This window comes from Oryctolagus cuniculus, chromosome 9 (assembly GCF_051225735.1).
Source record: "Oryctolagus cuniculus isolate XC-2025 breed Fujian yellow rabbit chromosome 9, ASM5122573v1, whole genome shotgun sequence".
Lineage (NCBI taxonomy): Eukaryota > Metazoa > Chordata > Mammalia > Lagomorpha > Leporidae > Oryctolagus > Oryctolagus cuniculus.
In genome coordinates this window covers 1,056,156-1,076,266 of record NC_142875.1, presented here as the reverse complement: position 1 = coordinate 1,076,266, position 20,111 = coordinate 1,056,156, and the positions used below count along the sequence as shown (strand labels likewise).

At 62.9% G+C, this 20,111-nt stretch overlaps 1 protein-coding gene across 7 annotated transcripts in view; it reads left to right on the top strand.

Annotated features, from left to right (window-relative positions):
* ATP11A (ATPase phospholipid transporting 11A) overlaps positions 1-20,111 on the top strand; it is a 132,517-nt gene that overhangs the window by 35,540 nt on the left and 76,866 nt on the right. For all 7 annotated transcript variants that reach the window (XM_089303368.1, XM_089303371.1, XM_070048371.2 and 4 more), the window contains exon 2: positions 19,818-19,940. In XM_089303368.1, the coding sequence (XP_089159494.1) occupies positions 19,818-19,940 (123 nt within the window). The remainder of the gene's footprint in view (positions 1-19,817; positions 19,941-20,111) is intronic.

The window sequence follows — 20,111 nt, the reverse complement described above, 5'->3', positions numbered from 1 at the left end:
CTCACGCCACACACCTGTGAACTGTTCCCACCGTGGTCCCCCGTGCTGTCCAGTGCTTGTGGCCTAGGGTTGCTCCCGGGAGGCGCTGAGCTCTAGGTTGGCGTGGGGAGGGGAGCTGACTCCTGACCCCCGGCTGCATTTCTGCAGGACCCCTCCCCCCTTTGTAGCAGACAGGACTCTGTGTGGTCATGGCACCCGCGCCCGTCACTGTCGTCCGTGACTGCCGCGCTAACTCTGCGTGCTCTCTCCGGCGGCGCGGCTGGGGCGGCACTGCCGGGTCCTGGGCTCATCTCCAGGAGCTGCCGTGTGCTCGTGAGTGTCCGCATCGTGGTGTGCACCCCGTATGTTCCACCCGCATTTGGAGTTTTGGTGGTAGTTTCAGAGGCAGAGAGCGGGGATGGCACAGAGAAAGCGGAACAGAGCCATCTTTCATCCGCCGGGTCACTCCCCGAGCGCCTGCAGCCACGCTGGGCCGGGCCGAGCCACAGGCTCCCGGCCTCCCCGGGGCAGGTGTCGGAAGCTGGAATCAGGCGTGCAGTGGGGCTGGAGCCCAGGCTCTGGGCATGGGGTGCGGCCGTCCTGGGGCCGAGTGCCCAGTGCCCGCCTCGTCTTTTGTGATTCTCAGACCAGGAGAATCTGCTGGGGTTCTGCTGGGTCGACTGCGTTTACGTCCTGGGCACGTTTTTTCAGAATCCGCCGCAGAGCCTTGGCTGTGGCTGGTGTGGGTCCAGGTCTCCCCGGGGCCCCAGCATCTTGTCGGTCACAGCTGCCGCCCTCCGGCCCGCGCAGGCCTCAGGCTTTAGCTGGCTGGCTGCCCACTGGCCAGTCACACACAGCAGCTGCCTTGTCGTTGTCTTGGGCTCCGTCCTGGCTTCCCGAGCTGGGCTGAGGGTGGCCGTACTGGCCACGTGGCAGCTGCAGTGGGCTCTGCCGTGGACACAGGGACGTGTGTAGGTGCCAGCTGCTCGGCCGTCAGGCTGTGGCATCTGTGTGGTCAGTTCTCTTTCTGGATAGCCTTGCACTTCGTCTGTCGGCAAAATGGGGTCGTTTCTGTCGGGGTTGCTGGGTGCTTGTGTGTGCGTGGATGGGTGCGTGCTGCAGGCCGTGGGGCCCTCTGTCGCCCTGTGGCGTGACCGCACTGCCGCCACGTGAGCACCCCGAGTGCTCTCAGATGCTCCACTTCCACCCTGGCGACTGTCCAGGACAGGGACGGCCTGGCTCTGCCTGGAGGGCGGTGGACACTGAGCGGCCGCCGGCTGCGGGACGCTCACCACCCAGCCTGTTCGGTGCGAGGGATTCCGCAGGGCGCGAGCTGCAGGCCCTGGCGTCGGGGGATCGGCTGTGTGACGCTGTCCCAGCGGTTTGCAGTCCTGTGAGCCCGCAGGAGCCCTGGCGTCGGCGAGCGTTATCATCGTGACACTCGTACCTGTTCTTTTAAAAGTGACTTGAGATGCAGAGAGAGCAGGCGAGGGCGTACTCCCCACAAGCCCTCAGTGGCCGGGCTGGAGCAGCTGAAGCCAGCAGCCTGGAACCCAGTCCAGGTGTCCCACGTGGGCAGCAGAGACAGAGCCACTGAGTCGTGGTGTTCACAGGACGCCGGGGTCAGGAGGCAGAGCCGGGAATCAAGCCCAGGCACTCCGCCTGGGGTGTGCACACCTTGGCCATGCAGCCAAGTCCCACCGCTGGAATTTGCATCGTCACAGCCGTACACTGTTCTTATTCAGCCAAAAATAAGATGCAAATTAAATGAAGTTTATCCTGTAACACCTGTGGGTCTGATTTTGGACAGGGCTGAGCTGCTGCTGCCTGTGCTGACGAGTTCAGGGAGACCCTGAGGGGCGCCCACGCCTCCCGCTGGCCTCCCGGGCGCTCTCGTGTGCCCACGGGACTGTCACGGCAGCGGGAGGCAGCGCGGTTGGTCCAGATCCTGCTCCTGAAATAGAAGGGTGTTCTGAGTGCTCTGACCCAGGAGTCTGGGCTGTCACTCCTTCAGGTCACCAAGAGCCCTGCAGGGCCACGTGCCCCGCCTCCAGCACTCAGGGCCATGTTGTGGCCTCCCCCTCCATCCCGGGGGGACGTCCTTGCTGTGTCATGTGAGATGTCCCATGGACTCTGCCCACCATGTGTCCTGGGGCTTAGCGACCTGTCCCCTGCCCTCTGGCCAAGCCGCATCATGCGGAATGCATCGTGGACTCTGCCCACCGTGTGTCCTGGGCCTTAGCGACCTGTCCCCTGCCCTCCATGGCCGAGATGTTTCGTGTGGGATGCACCATGGGCTCCGCCCTCCATGGCTGAGCCACACATCCCCCTCACAGCAGCCAGGGCAGCACCTCCCTGTGTGTGTTACTCTTGCGGGTGCTGATGGGAGCACCGTCCCACGCTCATGCCCGCAGCTGTGATGGCCATGTAGGCCTCTGTGGCACCATTCTCCCGTGGCCACAGAGGGAGGGATGTCAGGGTGGAAGCCACGTCATTGTGTGGCAGCTCTGGGAAGGAGGCCCCTGCGCCCTGTTCACTGCCAGCGGGTGCTGGTGTAGCCCCTCCCACAAGCACCTGCACCCTTGCGGGCAGGGGTCCTTGGGGTCCCCAGTATTTAAACAAAACATTCCGGCTTTCGGCCATTCTTTGATCTCTTGTCCCAAAACCTCCCTCCCGTCCTGTGCCCAGCCCTCAGTCCACATGGGGCATTTTTAGAATTGAATTTTTTTAAGAGGCAGAGAGAGAGTCCATTCCCACTGATTCAGTCCCCAGGTGCCCGCAGTAGCCTCAGGCCGGAAGCTGAAGACGGGACACTGCGTGTGTGCGTGTGTGCGTGTGTGCGTGTGTGCGTGTGTGTGTGTGTGTGTGTGTCTGTCTATGTCTGCCATCTCTCTCTTTCCCCGTCAAATAAAAAGAAAATGAAAAAACAAAATATACTGTGGCCAGTGGTCACACCCCAGCCGTCACAGGCAGTGTAGACAGCTGTGTCCGTCACTCTGTGTGTGTCCCAGGGTTTCTGGCCCTGCCACCTGGGTGCTGCCACGGCCGCCTTTGCCGTGGGGGATCTGGGGCACTCATTTCTCACAAACAAGTCCACCCATGGTGTTGCCACGTGGCCTGTGATCCCAGCGTGGTCCCTGCCTCCGTGGGTGTCCAGAGTGCCGGGAAAGGGTCAGGGTCCTCCCCAGGTGGGGGTGAAGGGTCCCGTGGAGGACATGGAGCGGGTGGACGGGCACCCCAAGGGCCATCTTGTGCCCCGGGGCCCAGCATGGAGGCCTCTGTGTGGAGGACTCTGCCCGCCCGCGCTGCTCCTCTGTCCGCCCAGGAGCAGAGTTTGCACACGTGCCGAGAGCGGGTGTCCCCGTACGACGTGTTAGCCGCCCTGACGCCTGCGAACTTGCTGGCTTACGTGATTACAGAGCGTTACCTGGTGTGTTAAGCGATCTCACGTCCACACAAGCACCTGCTGCACGCGAGGGCGCACACTGAACGCCTGTGCCCTACTTAGGCGAACGACCAAATGCGATTTCTGGGATTGTTAGAAACGGTGCAGGCCTGTGGGGTCCGGGAGGCCAGCTGCGGTGGGGGAGGCGGGACCGGTCTGCGGCAGAACAAAGGCCCTGTGTCTCCCTGGCCCGTGTGTCCCCTGCGGTGGCAGACATAGGCGCCGTCTTTTCAGAGTGCAAACAAGGAGAAGACTCCTAGGTCGCCTCACGCAGGCTTTTCTGGAAGGGCCTGTCTCTCCACCTTCACCCAGTCTGCCGTAGCCACAGTTCCCGTGCGCGTGGGAGCGGGCAGGTCCACGGACGTTCCGGTCAACGCCGGCTTCTGTTCTTCCCAGCGGGGAAGTCCCGCAGGGGACTGATTGGGATTGAGCGGTGGCTTGGCCTTGCGTGGAGCTGGGCAGAGACCCTGGCGCTGCCCCCGCGGGTCCCCCGCTCCTCCCTGGCTCTTGGCGGCCACGGCTCAGGGAGCCTCTGGCTGAAGGGCCAGTGGCACAGGCGTGGATCTGAGTCCTGTCACAGCAGCTGCGCTCCTGAAATCATGGGCTGGCTCCGCTGCCTGACGTCTGATTTGCCCTCAGCCCAGTGGCGTGCAGAGATGTTTGGGAAAATACCCGGGCCCGTGCTGGCCACATACGCTTCCCATTCGTGGGGTTGTTCCCTGAACCCTGCGTGTAACGTCTGTGTGTGTGCGGTGACGTCGTGCTGGGTGTGGTGAGTCACGTGGGGATGATACCGGGGGCAGGGGACGTGAGCCGGCCTCGTGTGGACGCTCGCCTGTTCCCCTCGGGGTCCTGAGCACCGGGATTTGCCGTCTGCAGCTCGGGTGTGGCACCGTTCCGGATCCTCTGTCTGGATAATCACCATGTTTTTATTTTTTAAATATTAGAGACAGGGAGAAACAGGTTTGGGGCGGAGTCTTCCATCTGTTGGTTCACTCCACATCACATTTGTTGGCAACACCCAGATTTGGGCCAGGCCGAGGCCAGGAGCCAGGAGCGGCCTCCGGGTCTCCCACGTGGGGTGGCAGAAGCCCAAGCACTCGGCCCATCCTGCGCTGCCTCCCAGGTAACAAGCCAGGGAGATGCAGAGCGGAGGCAGAGCCCAGCCTGTACCACAGCGACCCTCTCCTAAGAAGCCCCTGGGCACAGGGGCCTGGCCTGGGGCGGGGGCTGGAGGCCCCTTCCTCCAGCACTTTCAGATGCTGCGCTCACAGCCGCTGGGAGCCCTGCGGGAAACCCTGGGTGAACTTTTATCCCGGCCACCTGCCCGTGTCCAGGACACTCGGCAGGGGCTGGGGACTTTGGATGCCCTTGGCCCCGAGGGCGAGGGCGGCGGGTGGGGGTGCTAGGGCCCTGGTCCGCCCCAGGTCCGTGGTGCTGTGGCTGGGTGCCCTCCCTGAAGACCGTGCCCAGCCCGCTCCCCGCTTGCCGTCCAGCGTGGTGCAGGGACGCGGGGCTCAGCTCTGCAGCGTTCGCAGTGCAGGGTCAGCGGCCGCAGTGGTCGCCGGGAGAGGCTCGGCGCACACAGGCACTGCCTAGCTTTTGTCTGCTGAGTCAAAGACGCTCCCGACTCTGGAAGGCTCTTGCTCACTGCTTTGTAAACTTGGTTCTCTTCCAGCAGGACAGCTTCTTGTATTTTTTTTTTTCCTTTTGCCGAGCAGAATGAAGTCAGAATGAAACAGCTCACACAGGCCACAGGCCCCTGTCGGCGTGAGGCAGCCGCATGTAGGGTACCGCCCCACGTGTAGGGTACTGCCCCACGTGTAGGGTACCGCACTCGCTGGCCACGCATGGCCTGCGTCTCACCTGACTCTCTGTTCATTTAAAAGCAAAGGCAGCGTGCAGTGGAAGGCATGTTTCTGCTGTGCTGAGTGCCCGGGAGCCCCAGGACCCTGTCCCACGACGGCCACAGGCGCAGCCCAGGCCCAGAGCAGGGGACAGAGCAGCTGGCCCTGGGTCCGAGGACCGCGCGCCCTCCCTGTGCAGACTCCACGCCAGGTTTCACAGCCTCAGTCTCGTCCTACAGAGTGTGCATGCCCAGGCCCTGCAGGGGTCCCCGCGCCCGTGCAGCCTCCTCAGCACAGTTTGTGGGTACAGAGAGTGAGGGAGCCGAAGGTCGGTGTCGGACTCATGCTGTGGGCACCGAGCTGGTGTGGGCGTATCAGTGCCGATAAGCTTGCAGGGTTCCACCAGGTCTCCCCGTGTCCCACCAGGTCTCCCCGTGTCTTACCAGGCCAGTGTCCCACCAGGTCTCCCCTTGTCCCACCAGGTCTCCCTGTGTCCCACTGGGTCTCCCCTTGTCCCACCAGGTGTCCCCGTGTCCCACCGGGTCTCCCCGTGTCCCACCAGGTCTCCCCTTGTCCCACCAGGTCTCCCTGTGTCCCACCAGGTCTCCCCTTGTCCCACCAGGTCTCCCTGTGTCCCACCAGGTCTCCCCGAGTCTCACCAGGTCTCCCCGTGTCCCACCGGGTCTCCCCGTGTCCCACCGGGTCTCCCCGTGTCCCACCAGTTGCTGTTATTGATAGAGCAGAATGAAGACGAGCATGGGGGAGGCGCCTGTGGCTGCGCTCGGGGTACGGTGGGTCTGTGGGACACTGAGCGCCCACATCCACGAACGCTGACCTGGAGGCCGCCGCCTCCCTCGGTGCAACGCAAGCTGGGAGTGGCCAGCAGTGGTCATTGTGGTCGTTGTCACGTAGCTGAGTTCCTGCGTCCTCACCAGGAAAATTCCATTGCTGTGAAGCCGTAGTCTCCAGACCCAGTTAGGGTCAAATGATAAATTCCATGGAATGATTTTTTTTTATGGAAGAGACCAGTTTTCAAGGTTTTATTTAAAGACAAATAAAATGCGCACCCGAGCCGCCTACTCATTTTCTTCAGTGCGCAGCCTGGCGTTGGGGCTGGTGACCCTGATGGCCAGCTGGGCCGCTCTCTGCACAATGGCTTTGCGGTTCTCGGAGGAGACATTGTGAGCAGTCTCTGCACAGTAGGATTTGTTGCACATCAGCAGCACCTCCCGCTCCTTGACGTTGTGGACCAGGAATAATTTTTAAAGAAGATTTATTTATCTGAACGAGTTAGAGAGATCTTCCATCTGCTGGTTCACTCCCCAGCCAATGACCAGGGCTGGTCTAGGAGCCAGGAGCTTCATCTAGGTCTCCCCCTTGGGTAGCAGGGGCCCACACACCTTGGGTCATCTTCTACTGCTTTCCCAGGCCATCAGCAGAGAGCTGGATTGGAAGAGGAGCAGCTGGGACTTGAACCAGCACCCATATGGGATGCTGGCACTGGAGACGGTGGCTTAACTGACAGCCCCCTACCCCCTGTGGATAATTCTGACCAGGCTCTTAGACTTAACTCATCGGAAGCAGAAGCAGGGTGTCTGCACAGATGCCCCCCACCGCCCCCTGGTTTGATGGCGGAAGCTGAGGAGTGGGCGGGCAGCGAGGGGGGCCACTGCCCTGCCCAAGTCTCCCTGCTGCCCCCGCCTTTGTTTGCCCGTTTCCTGCTTGTGTTTTTCCACTGGGGCAGCCTCCGGTCACACCTGCCGGGGCCGCATTCCGAGCCCGGCCTCCCGGGGCACTGGCTCTTGGTCCAGTGTGGGAGGTTGCACAATTGCACTAGGGCGGGGCTCGGGAGCTGGAGCAGGGGCGGCACCCCGGCCTCTCGGGAGCTCCTCGAGAGAGAAGAGAGCGCTTCATGTGTTCTCTTTGGTGCGTTCACCCTGGAAGTGCTTGGCACCACAGCAGCAGAACATTCCAGGAAAGCACCGTCCACTTCCTGTCAAAGTGGGCCCCGCCAGCCCGGCCCAGCCCAGGAGAGCAGCAGCCTAGAGCGAGACCCTCCCTGGGCCCGCCCGGCCCCCTCCTCATCCCTGGACTCCGTGTCCCCCGCCGTGGGACGAGGGCGTGGGTGGTGGCGGCCCGTCCTGGGCCGAGGCGCGGCTGCTGTGTCCAGGCTCCCGGGATGGAGCGCGTCCAGCGTTCCTGAAACCCGTCTAGGAGCGATCCTGATCTTGTGTGTGTTTGCTGCGTTACAGAGACCTTCCCTACTCACCTGTCTCGGTGTGAGCCAAAGCAAATTCACGTGGAAACGCCAGTGCCAAAGGCGCCCCCGGGGCCCTGCCGAGGCGCTGTGGTGCGCAGGGCACGCAGGCTGGGCACCTGGCGAGAGGAGGCCAGGACGGCGCTGTCTGAGCCCAGGTCTGCCTGCCTGGCGCACAGGGTGTCTGGTGCTTTCCTCTCCCGGCATCTGATCCGTGGGGAGCCCCCTCTGGAGGCAGGAAGCAGCTCTGAGCCGCCTGTCAAGCACAAACCAGAGCCCCTCACCGCTGCCTGGCTGTGGGCCCCTCCCTGGACCCCTCCCCCAGGGCGGGAGCCACCAGGGTGCTCGCTGGAGCCAGCCTGCCCTGAGCCTGCTCACCTGCTCCCTCCGCCTCCTGGCCCACCTGTGGAACCTTCCTCCCACTCCTCCTCCCCTTCACGTGGCATTCGTGGCCTCTCAGTGACATGGCGCGGTTGAGACTGCAGTGGCCTGCAGGATGGGGCCGGAGTCGCTGAGGTCGCTCCAGTATGGGGCGGGGGGGGGCAAGCCTGCGTGGCTTGGGGCGCACGAGTCCCTGGCACTGAGAAGTGGGTTCCTTGTTCCTTGTGAAGGAGATGCAGGGAGCTGACGTCGCGGGGGTCCCCGGGCAGGACACACGCTGCCTCCACCACCTGGGAGAGGCCACGAACCAGACCCGACCCGCTTCATCCAGAGAGCTGGGCCGCAGCCCCTTCTGAACAGGGTCGGAGTGGCAAGCATGTGGGCGAGGCCCACGGTGTGGACCTGCACCTCGTGAATGTGGATTTAGGTGCACAGCCTGCGGTGTGGATCCCACGCCTCACCAGTGTGGATTTGGATTCACAGCCCGTGGTGTGGACCCCGCACCTCACAGATGTGGACTTAGGTGTGTGGTCTGCGGTGTGGACCCCACACCTCGTGAATGTGCATTTAGGGACAGTCGGAGCCCATGGTAGGGCTGATAGTGATTTCTGGTGAGGCCGCCCACTCGGGTCGTGGGTGGAGTGGGCTGTGCCCTTGCCTCATCCGCCGGCTACCCCGCTGGCTCTCGTGAGAGATGGCCCTGGCTGTGGGGCCCGCGGTAGCCCCGGGCGTCCAGGCCATCTTGCCTGTGTGATGAGCGAGGCAGCCCAGGCGTGGCCCACGCTCATCTCTGACCTGCAGCCTGTGGCGTGGCCGGGCCACGGATCTGAGACATGTCCCCCTGGCTTCCGCCAGCTCTCACAGCCGAGGTCACCCCCAGGCTCCGCGCAGGGCTGGTTCCCAGCCAAGAATCTTAGCTTCGGGGTCCCAGGGGCTCGGGCCGATTGCAGGCGCTTTTCCCCGAGCCCATGGCTATTTCTGGGTTTGCCGTGTCTGCTGCTGTCCGATTTGTTGGCATTTCACCACGTGGTGCACGGTGATTGCCGACTCAGTCCTGTGCTTGTCTTCGTTAGGTTTACGTCCAGTGTTCGCCTCGAGCAGGAAGGAAGCCGTGGTCCATGGTGACTACACGTCTTTTGGTTGTCGGGCTGGCGTCCGGGCGGCACGGCTGGGGGTGGATGTTTGCTACCCAAGCAGCCCCCTGCGAGCTGGGAGTGAGGTGTTTCCTGGCGGCCGTGTGCCGGCGCTTGGTCTCGGGATCACCTGTGTGCTCTGACCCTCGAGAAGCAGTTGTGGGTACTTGGCAGTTTAATACCTGGGGCCGCAGGGTCTAAGTCGTGTCGTGGTGAGGGAGGGGTCTGTGTGGGGCAGTGGGGAGCCGTGGGGCGCCCAGGCTCGGGGCCCCGACAGTGCTGATTTCTCAGGGAGCCCACCCCTGCTTTTTGCATTTGCAGTGGACAGGAGGAACGGCGGCTGTGGCCACAGGTGAGGCTCCGTGGCCCCACACAGCGCCTTCCTCCGTGGCCAGGGCTACAGCCAGACTCCCACTGCACAGGGGAGCTTAACCTCAATATTTTTTTAAATTTAAATTTCTTTTAGTTACTGTACTTATTGGGCAGGTGGGGTGGGGGGAGTCTTTGAGATCTTCTGCCCACTGGCTCAGTTCTCAAGTGGCCACAATAGCCAAGGCTGGGCCAGGCTGAAGCCAGAAGCCTGGAACGCAGGTCAGGGACCCAAGTTCTTGAGCCATCACTGCTGCCCGCCAGGGTGTGCCAAGGATGTGGGGGTCCCGGGGGCAGCTCCTCCGTGGCTGCAGATGTTAACCCCCAAGTTCCTGGTTTCTCCACACACCCCATGCCGGAGCCAGCAAATGGCTTCCTGCACTGGGTCTCACTCTGCCTGGGTTTCCAGGTGGGCTAGCCTCTGTGTTACCTTCAGGGGTACATCCGCAAAGGGAGGTCACCTGGCCGCGGGTGTTGGCACAGTCATTAAGACACTGCTGGCTGGGACACCCACACGCCGTATCAGGGTACCTGGGTTCCACACTGGCTCTGCTGTCCAGCTCAGCTTCCTGTGAACGCGCCCTGGGAGACCTGGTGTGAGATGCAGGCTCCTGCATTTGGCTGGCCCACCCTTGGCTGTTGCCTGCATTTGGGGAGTGAACCAGTGGATGTCACATTCTCCTCCCCCTCCCTCCCCCTCCCCCTTTCAAATGCAACGTAAACAAATAATTTTAAAAGTAGATTCCCCTGCAGGAGTTGAAAGGAGGCACCAGGACCTGTGGCCGAGGTGGTGACGCCTCCATCCGCTCTCGCGCAGATCAAGTGCGTGTGCCTCAGTGAGAGTCGCTCTGAGCCCCTCGGGAGCTGGGGAGGAGAACCAGGTGCCTGTGGCCGCGTCCCCGTGAGCTCACGCTTCTCCGTCATCAGGTGAAACTGGAGGCACTGCGGGGGCTGCGTGAGGCCAGTGGCTGGCTGTGCACCTGCTGTGTTTCACTGGGACTGGGGGGTGTCCTGTTGCTGCGTCCCCGTGCGCAGGACCCAGACCCTCAGAGTCAGGTAGGGCCAGGCCAGAGTCGTTAGTGGGCAGAGCGTGTATTCGTTTTCTTCCTGGGTCCAGCTCAGCCTGTCTAGTGGTTCCCGGCTGGATCTCTGGGTCAGGTGGTCTCTCGTGTGCTTTTCGGATCTAAATGCTCTTGTTGAAGAATCTTCGTGGCACAGAAGTGCCAGAGCCTTGGGGACGGCGGGGAAGCTTCTGGGAGGGGAAGCGCCCAGCAGTCACCGTGGCCGTGGCGCGGGCAGCGAGGGGCGGGAATTGCTGAGCCTGTGCTCCCGCAGATGCCTGCGTCTCGATCTTGGGAGATCGGAGGGGTGTTCCTGGGCCCCTGCTTTCTGTGTGAGAGCTCAGAGCCCTGGCACGGGGTGTACCCTGCCAAGGTTCCTGGGTGAGGTTGCTCGCCGCATCAGGGAAGTCGGAACACTCGGGTTCCAGCTGTGGTGTTAGTGCTGTTTATCAGGCCTGGGTGGGTGCCATGGAGGGGAGAAGCCGGCTTCACCAAGATGCAGAAGGCGGAGGAGCACTGCCTGCCCCCAGCGCCCGATACCGGGGCTGCCGGCGGCAGTGAGCCATCGAAAGAAATGTGGCCGTTCCGAGCTATAAACAGACACAAGGCCGAGGCATCGCTTGGTCATCGGATGCCTGTGGGTCTGCGGCTCGGCCCTGGCCAGGAGTCCCTCTGCCGACACCATCTGGCATGCTGGGGTTCTGTCTCCGCGACGTCCGTCACTTAACCACTTTTGTTGGTTTCAGCTGAAATTCTAAACTTCCATTAGTGGCTAATGCTGGCTGCAATTGATTTTCAGCCTATTTTTAAAAGATCTCCATCTTGTACTTGACTGTAATGCAGGCAGCCACGACCCAACCCCTAATAAGCTGACAGCAGAGGTGGGACCCTTGTGGGGAGCTGGTTTTTATGATTTGCCGCTTGCTGGTTCAATTTTATATTCAGAGCCGTCCTACCCTGCCTGGTGCATTGAAGGGACACAGGTGGGCTGGCAGAGGCACCCCCGAGAGCCCTCACTGTGCCCCTTGTGTTTGGCTTTGCAGATCATAGGCATGAGCAGGTGCCCCTGAGGGGCCTTGTGCTGACCCCTGGCCCTGCTAGAGTGGCCAGGCATGGCCAGGGTGTGGGGCACAGAGCTCAGGCACTCTCCCCTCTGAGCCCCCATGCCAGGTGCCCACCTCTGGAATTCACCCACCACGAAATGTTTTGTGTTAAAAACTGAGCTAAGGCCGGCACCGTGGCACAGTGGTAAGCCTCCTTTGGTGCCGGCATCCCCCATGGGCGCTGGTTTGTGTCCTGGCTGCTCCTCTTTCAATCCAGCTCTCTGCTGTGGCCTGGGACAGCAGTAGAAGATGGCCCAAGTGCTTGGGCCCCTGCACTCACGAGGGAGACCCGGAGGAAGCTCCTGGCTCCTGGCTTCGGATCGGCCCAGCTCTGGCCATTGCGGCTCTTTGGAGAGTGAACCAGCAGATGGAAGACTTTCCTCTCTGTCTCTCTCTCATTCTCTCTGTAACTCCACCTCTCAAATAAATAAATACAATCTTTGAAAAAACTAAGCTAAATGCTCACCTCAGGATTGGGAGACCCCTGCATTCTGGTCAAAGTGAGGACGCCGCATGGAGGGAAGGGGGACGCGGGAGCCAGGTGATCTGAGCTGCGGGGGAGGGCTTCCTGAGACGGAGCTTACGGATACCCAGCTCCGGGCGTGCCGCCAGTGACTTCTCACTGCCCAGGCTCCACAGCCGCCCGTAACCCCTCAAAGAAACTCATCTGCGTTACTGCTCGCTCTACCGTCTCTGCCCCGGCCCCTCCCACCCCTGCTTCCTGGCCTCTGGTCCTGCCTCTGTGGGCCTTCCCTGGGAACGGAAGGAAGCCTGCAGTCTGCAGTCTGTGACTGGCGTCTGTCACTCAGCCGGGGTCTCCTTTGCATCGCCCCAGGGACGGGAGACGCTGAGCTCCTCTGCCTGTCCTAGTGGGCCCGTGCGGCTCTGGAGAAGCACCGGCCCCATCTGTTTGTTGATGTCTGAGTTGTCACAGTTCTTCCGCCTCTCATCACACGTGATCAACAGGTGTCACAGGTGCTTGTAGGGGTCGGCACCACCACGATTCCTAGGGCTTGCCCGTGTCCCTCGAGGCTACCCAGGCAGAGCTGTGGTCTCCGTGGAGCACCCCGAGACCCTCCAGGGGCTGGGGCACAGCTCCCAATGGAGGGAGGCCTGAGGGGGGGCTTCCTGCCTCTCCCCCAGCCTGGGCTGGCCCTCAGCATCAGGATGGACCCACCGCTTAATCAGAGCAAAGCCCCCTGCCCTCCCTCCGGCTGTGCCTGTGCTGAGCGCCGGCATGGACGGCCTGGGTCTCTGGACCCCTGGCCTGCGGGTGGTGGGGAGGTTCCAGCTCCCGCCCTCCCCTTCTCCCTGAAAACAGCAGCAAAAGGGGTCTCGGGCGGTCCTTGTGTGTGTTCGCTGCCCACACACCTGGGGAGCCCCTCGGGCTGGGCTGTGTGGGCCTCCTGGGGCTGAGTCCTACCAGATGCAGACGCGTCTGCTGGTGTGGGACTGCCTGGGCCCTGCACTCGCCGCCGGCCTGCGGCTGTGTGTGTGCAGAGGCTCGAAGTGCCCACCTCAGGCTCCCGGGGAGGTGCTGGCTGTGGGGACACGGGGACCTGGGCGGGGAGGGAGGTGGCAGAGTGGGCATGGGCCGGGCGGCAGGGGCTTGTGGGGAGGCCTGCCCAGCGTGGAGAAGGCTTCCGCCCTGGCTCCGTCCCTCTCCCCAGCCCGAGGAGACAAGGGCAGGATGCGACACGAGAGCAGCTTCCTCTCTCGGCCCTCAAGACAAGTGCACAGCAGCAGCCCTGCCTCAGCTCATCTTAAACCCACAGACCACCACATGAACACACTGCCCCGCTTCCAGACCCGCAGACCACCACATGAACACACTGCCCCGCTTCCAGACCCGCAGACCACCACATGAACACACTGCCCCGCTTCCAGACCCACAGACCACCACATGAACACACTGCCCCGCTTCCAGACCCACAGACCATCACATGAACACACTGCCCCGCTTCCAGACCCACAGACCACCACATGAACACACTGCCCCGCTTCCAGACCCGCAGACCACCACATGAACACACTGCCCCGCTTCCAGACCCACAGACCACCACATGAACACACTGCCCCGCTTCCAGACCCACAGACCACCACATGAACACACTGCCCCGCTTCCAGACCCACAGACCACCACATGAACACACTGCCCCGCTTCCAGACCCACAGACCACCACATGAACACACTGCCCCGCTTCCAGACCCACAGACCACCACATGAACACACTGCCCCGCTTCCAGACCCACAGACCACACATGAACACACTGCCCCGCTTCCAGACCCACAGACCACCACATGAACACACTGCCCCGCTTCCAGCAGGGGGGTCGCCCTGTCCATTCAGCACCTACACAGGTGCCACACGGCCTCCACCAGCCTGGCCACGCAGGTGCCACACAGCCACCGCTAGCCTGGCCACACAGGTGTGACACGGCCTCCCCATGGCCACCACCAGCCTGACCACGCAGGTGTCCCTCAGCCACTGCTAGCCTGGCCACACAGATGTGACACGGCCTCCCCATGGCCACCACCAGCCACGTACCTGCAAGGCTGTGGGAGGTTTGTTTATTTGTGATGGCTTGTGGGTTTGAGATGCGCTGAGACAAGGCTGCAGCTGTGGTGTAGCCCCATCACCTGCCACCTGTTTGGGCTCAGACCGCAGGCACCTCCCAGTCCTGATTACAGAGACAGAAGCGACTTCCCTCGGTGCGGCCTCTGTGCACCAAGGGTGCCAGACTCTCAAAGCGCTGCAGGGTCTGCTCCTCCTAGCCCCCACCATGCCTGGAGAATTGCGGCCGAGGCCCCGGGCGCCCAGGAAACACTGCGCCAGCCGCAGCTCACAGACAGGCCTGGCTTTATCTCTCTTCCTACCAGGGCTTTTAGGAACGCGAATTGCACTTGGGTCTGGTTCTAGGATTTCCCTTTACTTTGGAAAGTGAATGCTGGCAGCCTTGTGAATCGTCTGGTCGCAGACTGCAGCCAGATGTCGCCTATCAGCGCTTTCGCCGTCTCCAGACTCAGAACTGAGGAGACGGAGCCGCCACCAGCAGTCTCCCTGGGGACCCCGAGAGGTGGCACGGTCTTGGCTCTGTGTGTACTGAGTTTGAGAAACTGGGAGGTTGTCGTCCACGGGAGGTGGGGGGGTGATGTAGTGCACTCCCGGGGAGGAGCAGGCCAGTGGAGAGCGCACTTCTGGCTGGGGGCTCCGACCCCTGAACAATGAGGGGCGTTGCCCTGTGACGGGGCCACGAGGCTCATGATGGGCATAGGCGATGAACAGCTGGGAGTTGCCTACCTGTGGGCTCCTGTTTTTTCTGGATACTTTAACCACAAGTTAACCTGCAAAGTGGGCCTCTTGGGTGGGTGCTGGCCAACAGCAGGGTTCCTGCCTCACCCCTGGAGGAGGGTCTTGTTCCCCCAGCCTCTTAGCCCATCTGTCATGTCTGAGTATTACAATGACACATCAGCAAAAAGACCCCAATCCAGAGGCTCAGGGAAGCCAGTTGCAAACATCAGGACTCCCCCCTCCCCCATCAAACACTGACTCCCGCGAGCGTGGTGGGCAGTGACGGGGCAGCCTCCAGCAGTCATTCAGTGGCGCGTGAGGAGCAGAGAAGGGACAGGAGGCGGGAGGCTGCAGACCCCTGGGGCCAACCCAAAACTGCGGGGTCTCTGAAGTGAAAGGCTTTGAGCCAGGAAAGACGGGACCGGGGCCTGGGTCTGGTTCCCAGGAGCCAGGAGTGTCGGCGGAAATCCTGGGGAGGGAAAGCTCTGACCCCGGCCGGCTACCGGCGGGGCAGGTAACCGACTTCTGGATCGGGTGGGCCAGCGAGCAGAGCACCAGGCACCTGGGCCCCTCCTCCAGGGCTGCCAGTCGGGGCTTGGGCATTTAGCCGTGCCCGCAGTCTCCTCCCTACCGGTGAGCTGAGTGGCTTCTCCCTCTCTGCCCCTCCCCTCCACCCTCTGGCCTGCGATTCGGAATTTTTCTCTGATCAATGCCAAGGGGTTCAACTTCCTGTATTTCTGTGACCCTGGGTCAGGATGTAACAAGCACTTCTCAGTTCAGGTCACAGTCAGACACTGCCAGCCGCTGGGTTCCTGGGTGAGGTTTAACGAGTGGCCTTTTTCCCCTGCCCTGCCCAGCCGGACTGGCCAGACTGGGGCTGTTCGGTCCTCTGAGGCGTTGGGCAGGTGGGTGAGCAGCCACTGCCATCTCTGTCCACTCCTGAGCCGTGGGGGAGCGGAGGCCTTTGTCCCTCGGGGGCTCTGCTCTGCACGGGCGGGGCGTGCCAGGCCAGCGTGGCCAGGGGGTGCAGCCTGTAAGGACGTGACGGTGCCCCCCGGGGAGCCTTTGCTCACTGGAGCTAGAGACCGGACTCCGTGTTCCGCGGGACTCAGTTTACCCACCAGCCCTGTGCGTCGCGTGCCCCTCTGGCGTCTCCTGAGCTTTCCCTGTGAGAGGGTTCACGCAGCACGCCCCGCGGGGCCGGGCGGGTGCAGGAGACGTGGCTGTGCCGTCACTCGGTGCTGCGCGGTGTGGGAGGCACGCGAGCTCATGGCGAGCCCCAGTCCCCGAGGCGTGTGCACAGTGTGCCCACCAGGGCAGGTCAGAAAGTGAGTGAACTGGAAGCTAAGTTTTACTGAGGCCGCGTCTATGCAGGTCTTTCCGAAGTGGGTGGAAGTGGGTGTGAGGACACTGGCGGGCAGGAAGGTGCTGAGCCCCTCGCCTTAGGTTCCTCAGCGGGGTCAGGTTGGCGCCTGGAACCACAGCGGGGCTGCATCGGGAGCCAGGGTTTGCTGCTGGTGACTCTGCGATGGAACTGGGCTGTGTAGGGAGGCCCGCCATGGCTCAGCCGTCCGTCCGGAGAGGCAGCTCAGGCAGATCACGGCCTGTGAGCCCCCGCAGCGCAAGGGCGTCCTCGGTCCCGGACCCCGGAGTTTCCAGCAGACCGGGGCTGGACGCTGGTGGGCGGCGCAGACAGCAACCCCTCGGTTCTCCAAGAACGGGAGAAAGCTGGTGACGGATCAGGCAGCAGCGCGGCCGGAAGTGCCCCAGCCGGAAGTGCCCCGAACCGGAAGTGCCCCAGCCGGAAGTGCCCTGTGCGCCCATGGCCGCCCTGAACCCAGTCCTGCTGAGTGGCACACGCGAGTAGAGCTGCTGCCATCGGCTCTTCTGAGGGCTTGTTCCGTCTGGCACCATGTCGGCTTTCTCAAGCCTTCCGCAGCCTTGGCGGAATAGCCGCCCGGGCCGCACAGCCCCAGGAAGGGCCCGGGTTGGGAGGGTCCCCCTGCGGGGGCGCCGGCCTCTCCTGTGCGGGCCGGCCGAGATGTGCGGAAGCCTGAGGCGAAGCCCTCGGGATTTGCCAGGAAGGCACGGAGCCGCGTGCTGTGGCCGGGCCTGCTTCTCCTGGGATGCGTCAGCCGTGGCCGTGGTCCTGCTCTGATGGTTTCTGGAATGTTCTGGGCCGGCCGTCTCTTCAGTGCAGCGCGGGCGGCAGGCGGTGCGCTGCTCCTCAGCCCAGCCCGAGAGGAGGCGTGACTGTGCGGGCGCGGAAGCAGGCGTGGTGGGCCCCCGACGTGCACGTGGGGAGGAAGGAAGGGTCGCGCGTGGGGATCGTGAGGTGGGCGCGCACCCTGGGAGCCCGCGGCTATGTGCACCCCCCGTGCGCCCTGGGTTCTCTGCTGACCCTGGCGCCAGCGCCTTTCCCTCTCGCCCCCAGGGAGGTGGGGGATGCAGACGGGGCTCTCCCTGGCGTCAGATTTGGGAGGAGTCCCCGGGACAGGGGCCCCGGAAGTGTCCAGGGGAGTCCTGAGCCCTTACAGCACAGGAGGTGACGTTTTTTCCTCTTATCTGCCCAAATTTGTAAAAAGAAGGCAGAAGTGAACGCTTTCAAATGACTTCAAAAATCTGTATTGTAAATGTATTTTTGGGAAAGATTTCTCTGGACCAAACATGGCAGTGTTCGGGAGCATTTGGGGGACTTGAGCAGCAAGTGTCTCTACCCCACTTTTCCGTATGTTTGGGTCGTTTTCCAAGGTCGCTCGCTCCCCACCCCCCATGAAGGAAAGTGTGTGCAGGGGTGATGGTGCTCAGGGTCAAGGTTCAATGCCGGACCACCCAGGAGGAGGGGACCGTGAGCCACAGCCTGCACAGCGCTCGGTGCAGGGTGTCAGGACCCCGTCAGTGGCGACCACGTGCACTCCCGCGCAGTCCCCAGGGGTCTGGCGTCCCCAGGCCTCCCGCTGGGTCCCCTGTGCTGGCTGAGTCCCCGTGCGCTCGGAGTCCGGAACCTCTGGTCTCCGTCGTGGTTTCTACAGGTGCAGAGCAGGCCCTGGGCCCTGCGCCTGGTCCCCCAGGACTGAGCTCACCGAGGCACAGCCCTCCGGGTCAGCACCTGTGTTCCTCTCAGAGTTGTGACTCCTTTGAGCACTGCTTTCACTGGCGGGTGTGGACAAGGCCACGCGGTCAGCCTAGACCCTCGTTGTCCCCAGTGAGGAAGCTCAGTGGACACAGACCCCTGGGTGAGCCATTAGGCTGATCAGCCCTTGGTGACACTTGTTGTGATCTAGACTGTGGCCTGCTGTGTCAGGTGGGGAGGGATGCCGGCTTCTACTTAGAGGTTGCGAATCTGTCCAGTGACTTCTGGGGAGCCCTCTGGCTCCTGGCCTGAGGATGGGAGAGCGGGAACTGCTGCTCACCCGAACACTTCAGTCGTGGGTGCTTCCGCCACGGACCCCTGAGACTGAGGGTCTCTCGAGCCCTGCTCCGTGCTGACCCTTCCCGGCGGGAGCAGGAGCCGCAGCTGCAGATCCTTCCTCAGCATCCCAGCAGCAGCCTGGGCCCTCAGCAGGTGGCTTGAGAAGAGGATGAAGGGGAGCGGCCACCAGGGCTCTCCAGGGAGCCGAGCCAGCGTCATCTGCAGTGGCACGTGTACGTGGCTCCTGGTGTGTGGCACTGCAGATCCCTGGACTCGGACGCCTCCCCCTTCTGAGACTGGGTGGGAAGCCGCTGCAGGGAGCTCCTGTGGTCAGGAGAAGGGGAGACGGAAGACTCTCCCAGCGTCCCCTCGTGTGGCATGAGCCATACCCTCCAGCCTGGCACCTCCCCCTAGCCCCGACCACAGCCCTGCCCAGTTGGATCCTTCTGGGAGGTGCCCGGCGCTCACTCCCCTTCCTGCTCGGACCTGTGCGTCGATGTGACCTGGGGCCAGCCTCTCGGGGGACCTGCCCGTGGCCTTCCTGCCCCAGGTTGGAGACCTGGGGTGGGTGAGGGGTTTGCAGCCTGCACCTGAGCTCTGTGTTGCCTGTGAAAGACTCTGGCTTTCCTGAGCGTGCTGGGTGCAGGTTGCACGGGCGCCGTGGACGAGGGCGCTGAGCTTGCTGGAGGGGGCACCTGGAACCCGGGGGCCCTTGAGAGATGGCTGACTGCCCGGATCTTCCCTCTTCATCCTGAAAGCTCCGTGTGGCTCTGCTTCGATTTGGTCTGCGTTCCTCTGTGGCCGACGCTGGGCTCTGGACCCGCTGAGTTACGGGCTCACGTAGTTGAGGCTCTGAAGTCTGACTCTTGGAGGCGGGTGGGGGAAGGTGTGCGGTGCAGCCCCCTGAGCTGCTCCGATGCAGTTCACCAGCAGTGCCGAGTGGCTTGCCGGCTCCCACGGCAGTCAGCGCCGGGGACGGTGGCATGACCAGCAGCGTGGTGGGTGTGCCCGGCGTTGTCCCTGGCGTGCTGCCTGCTGTTTCTCTGCACCTGTGATGTGCGGGCCTTCGTAGAGTCTGAGCGCTCTGGGGGAGAACAGCACACAGCACTCACTCTGGGCTGACATTTCTGTTCCCTGCCGTGTGCCGGGGAAACCCACCTGAGCAGCCGTGTGACCTCATCAGGTGTCCGCACGCCTGTGGGCCCAGTTTCCTCCCTCCCTCATTCAAGGCACCCCCCCCCCCCCCCGTAGCCATTTTTCCCTGGCCGAGGTTGTCAGATCCACTGTTGCTTTTTCTCTTTCGAGTGGGCCTGCCCAGTGCATTTGCCCTGACGCTCAGCTGGAGTGAGCTGAAGGCCCGCACCTGGGAGGCCGGGTGAGCCTGGGTGGCCCAGGCTTGGGGAGGGCGCAGGTCTCCCCGTCAGTGCAGACGTGCGCTGTGCAGGGACAGGTGTGTGTTCAGATGGACAACGCGGAAGGGGAGCTTACTGTGTGCAGATGCTGAGGCCCGGTGCTGACCACGTGCTTCCTCCCACAGTGTGCAGGGGAAGAGAACTGGGTGGATAGCCGGACCATCTACGTGGGACACAGGGAGCCCCCTCCCGGTGCCGAGGCCTACATCCCACAGAGATACCCGGACAACAGGATCGTGTCCTCCAAGGTGAGTGGCCTCTTGGTCTGAGTGTCTATCACTCACCTAGAGAAACCGCCCTGGAGGGTGTCGGTCCTCCAGGGAGCGCCAGCCAGCCTGCACTGCACACTGCTCTGCTCCCAGCTCAGGCCTGGGGAGTAGGTCTCTAGGGGGAGCCTAGAGCCGTAGAGCTGTATGGTA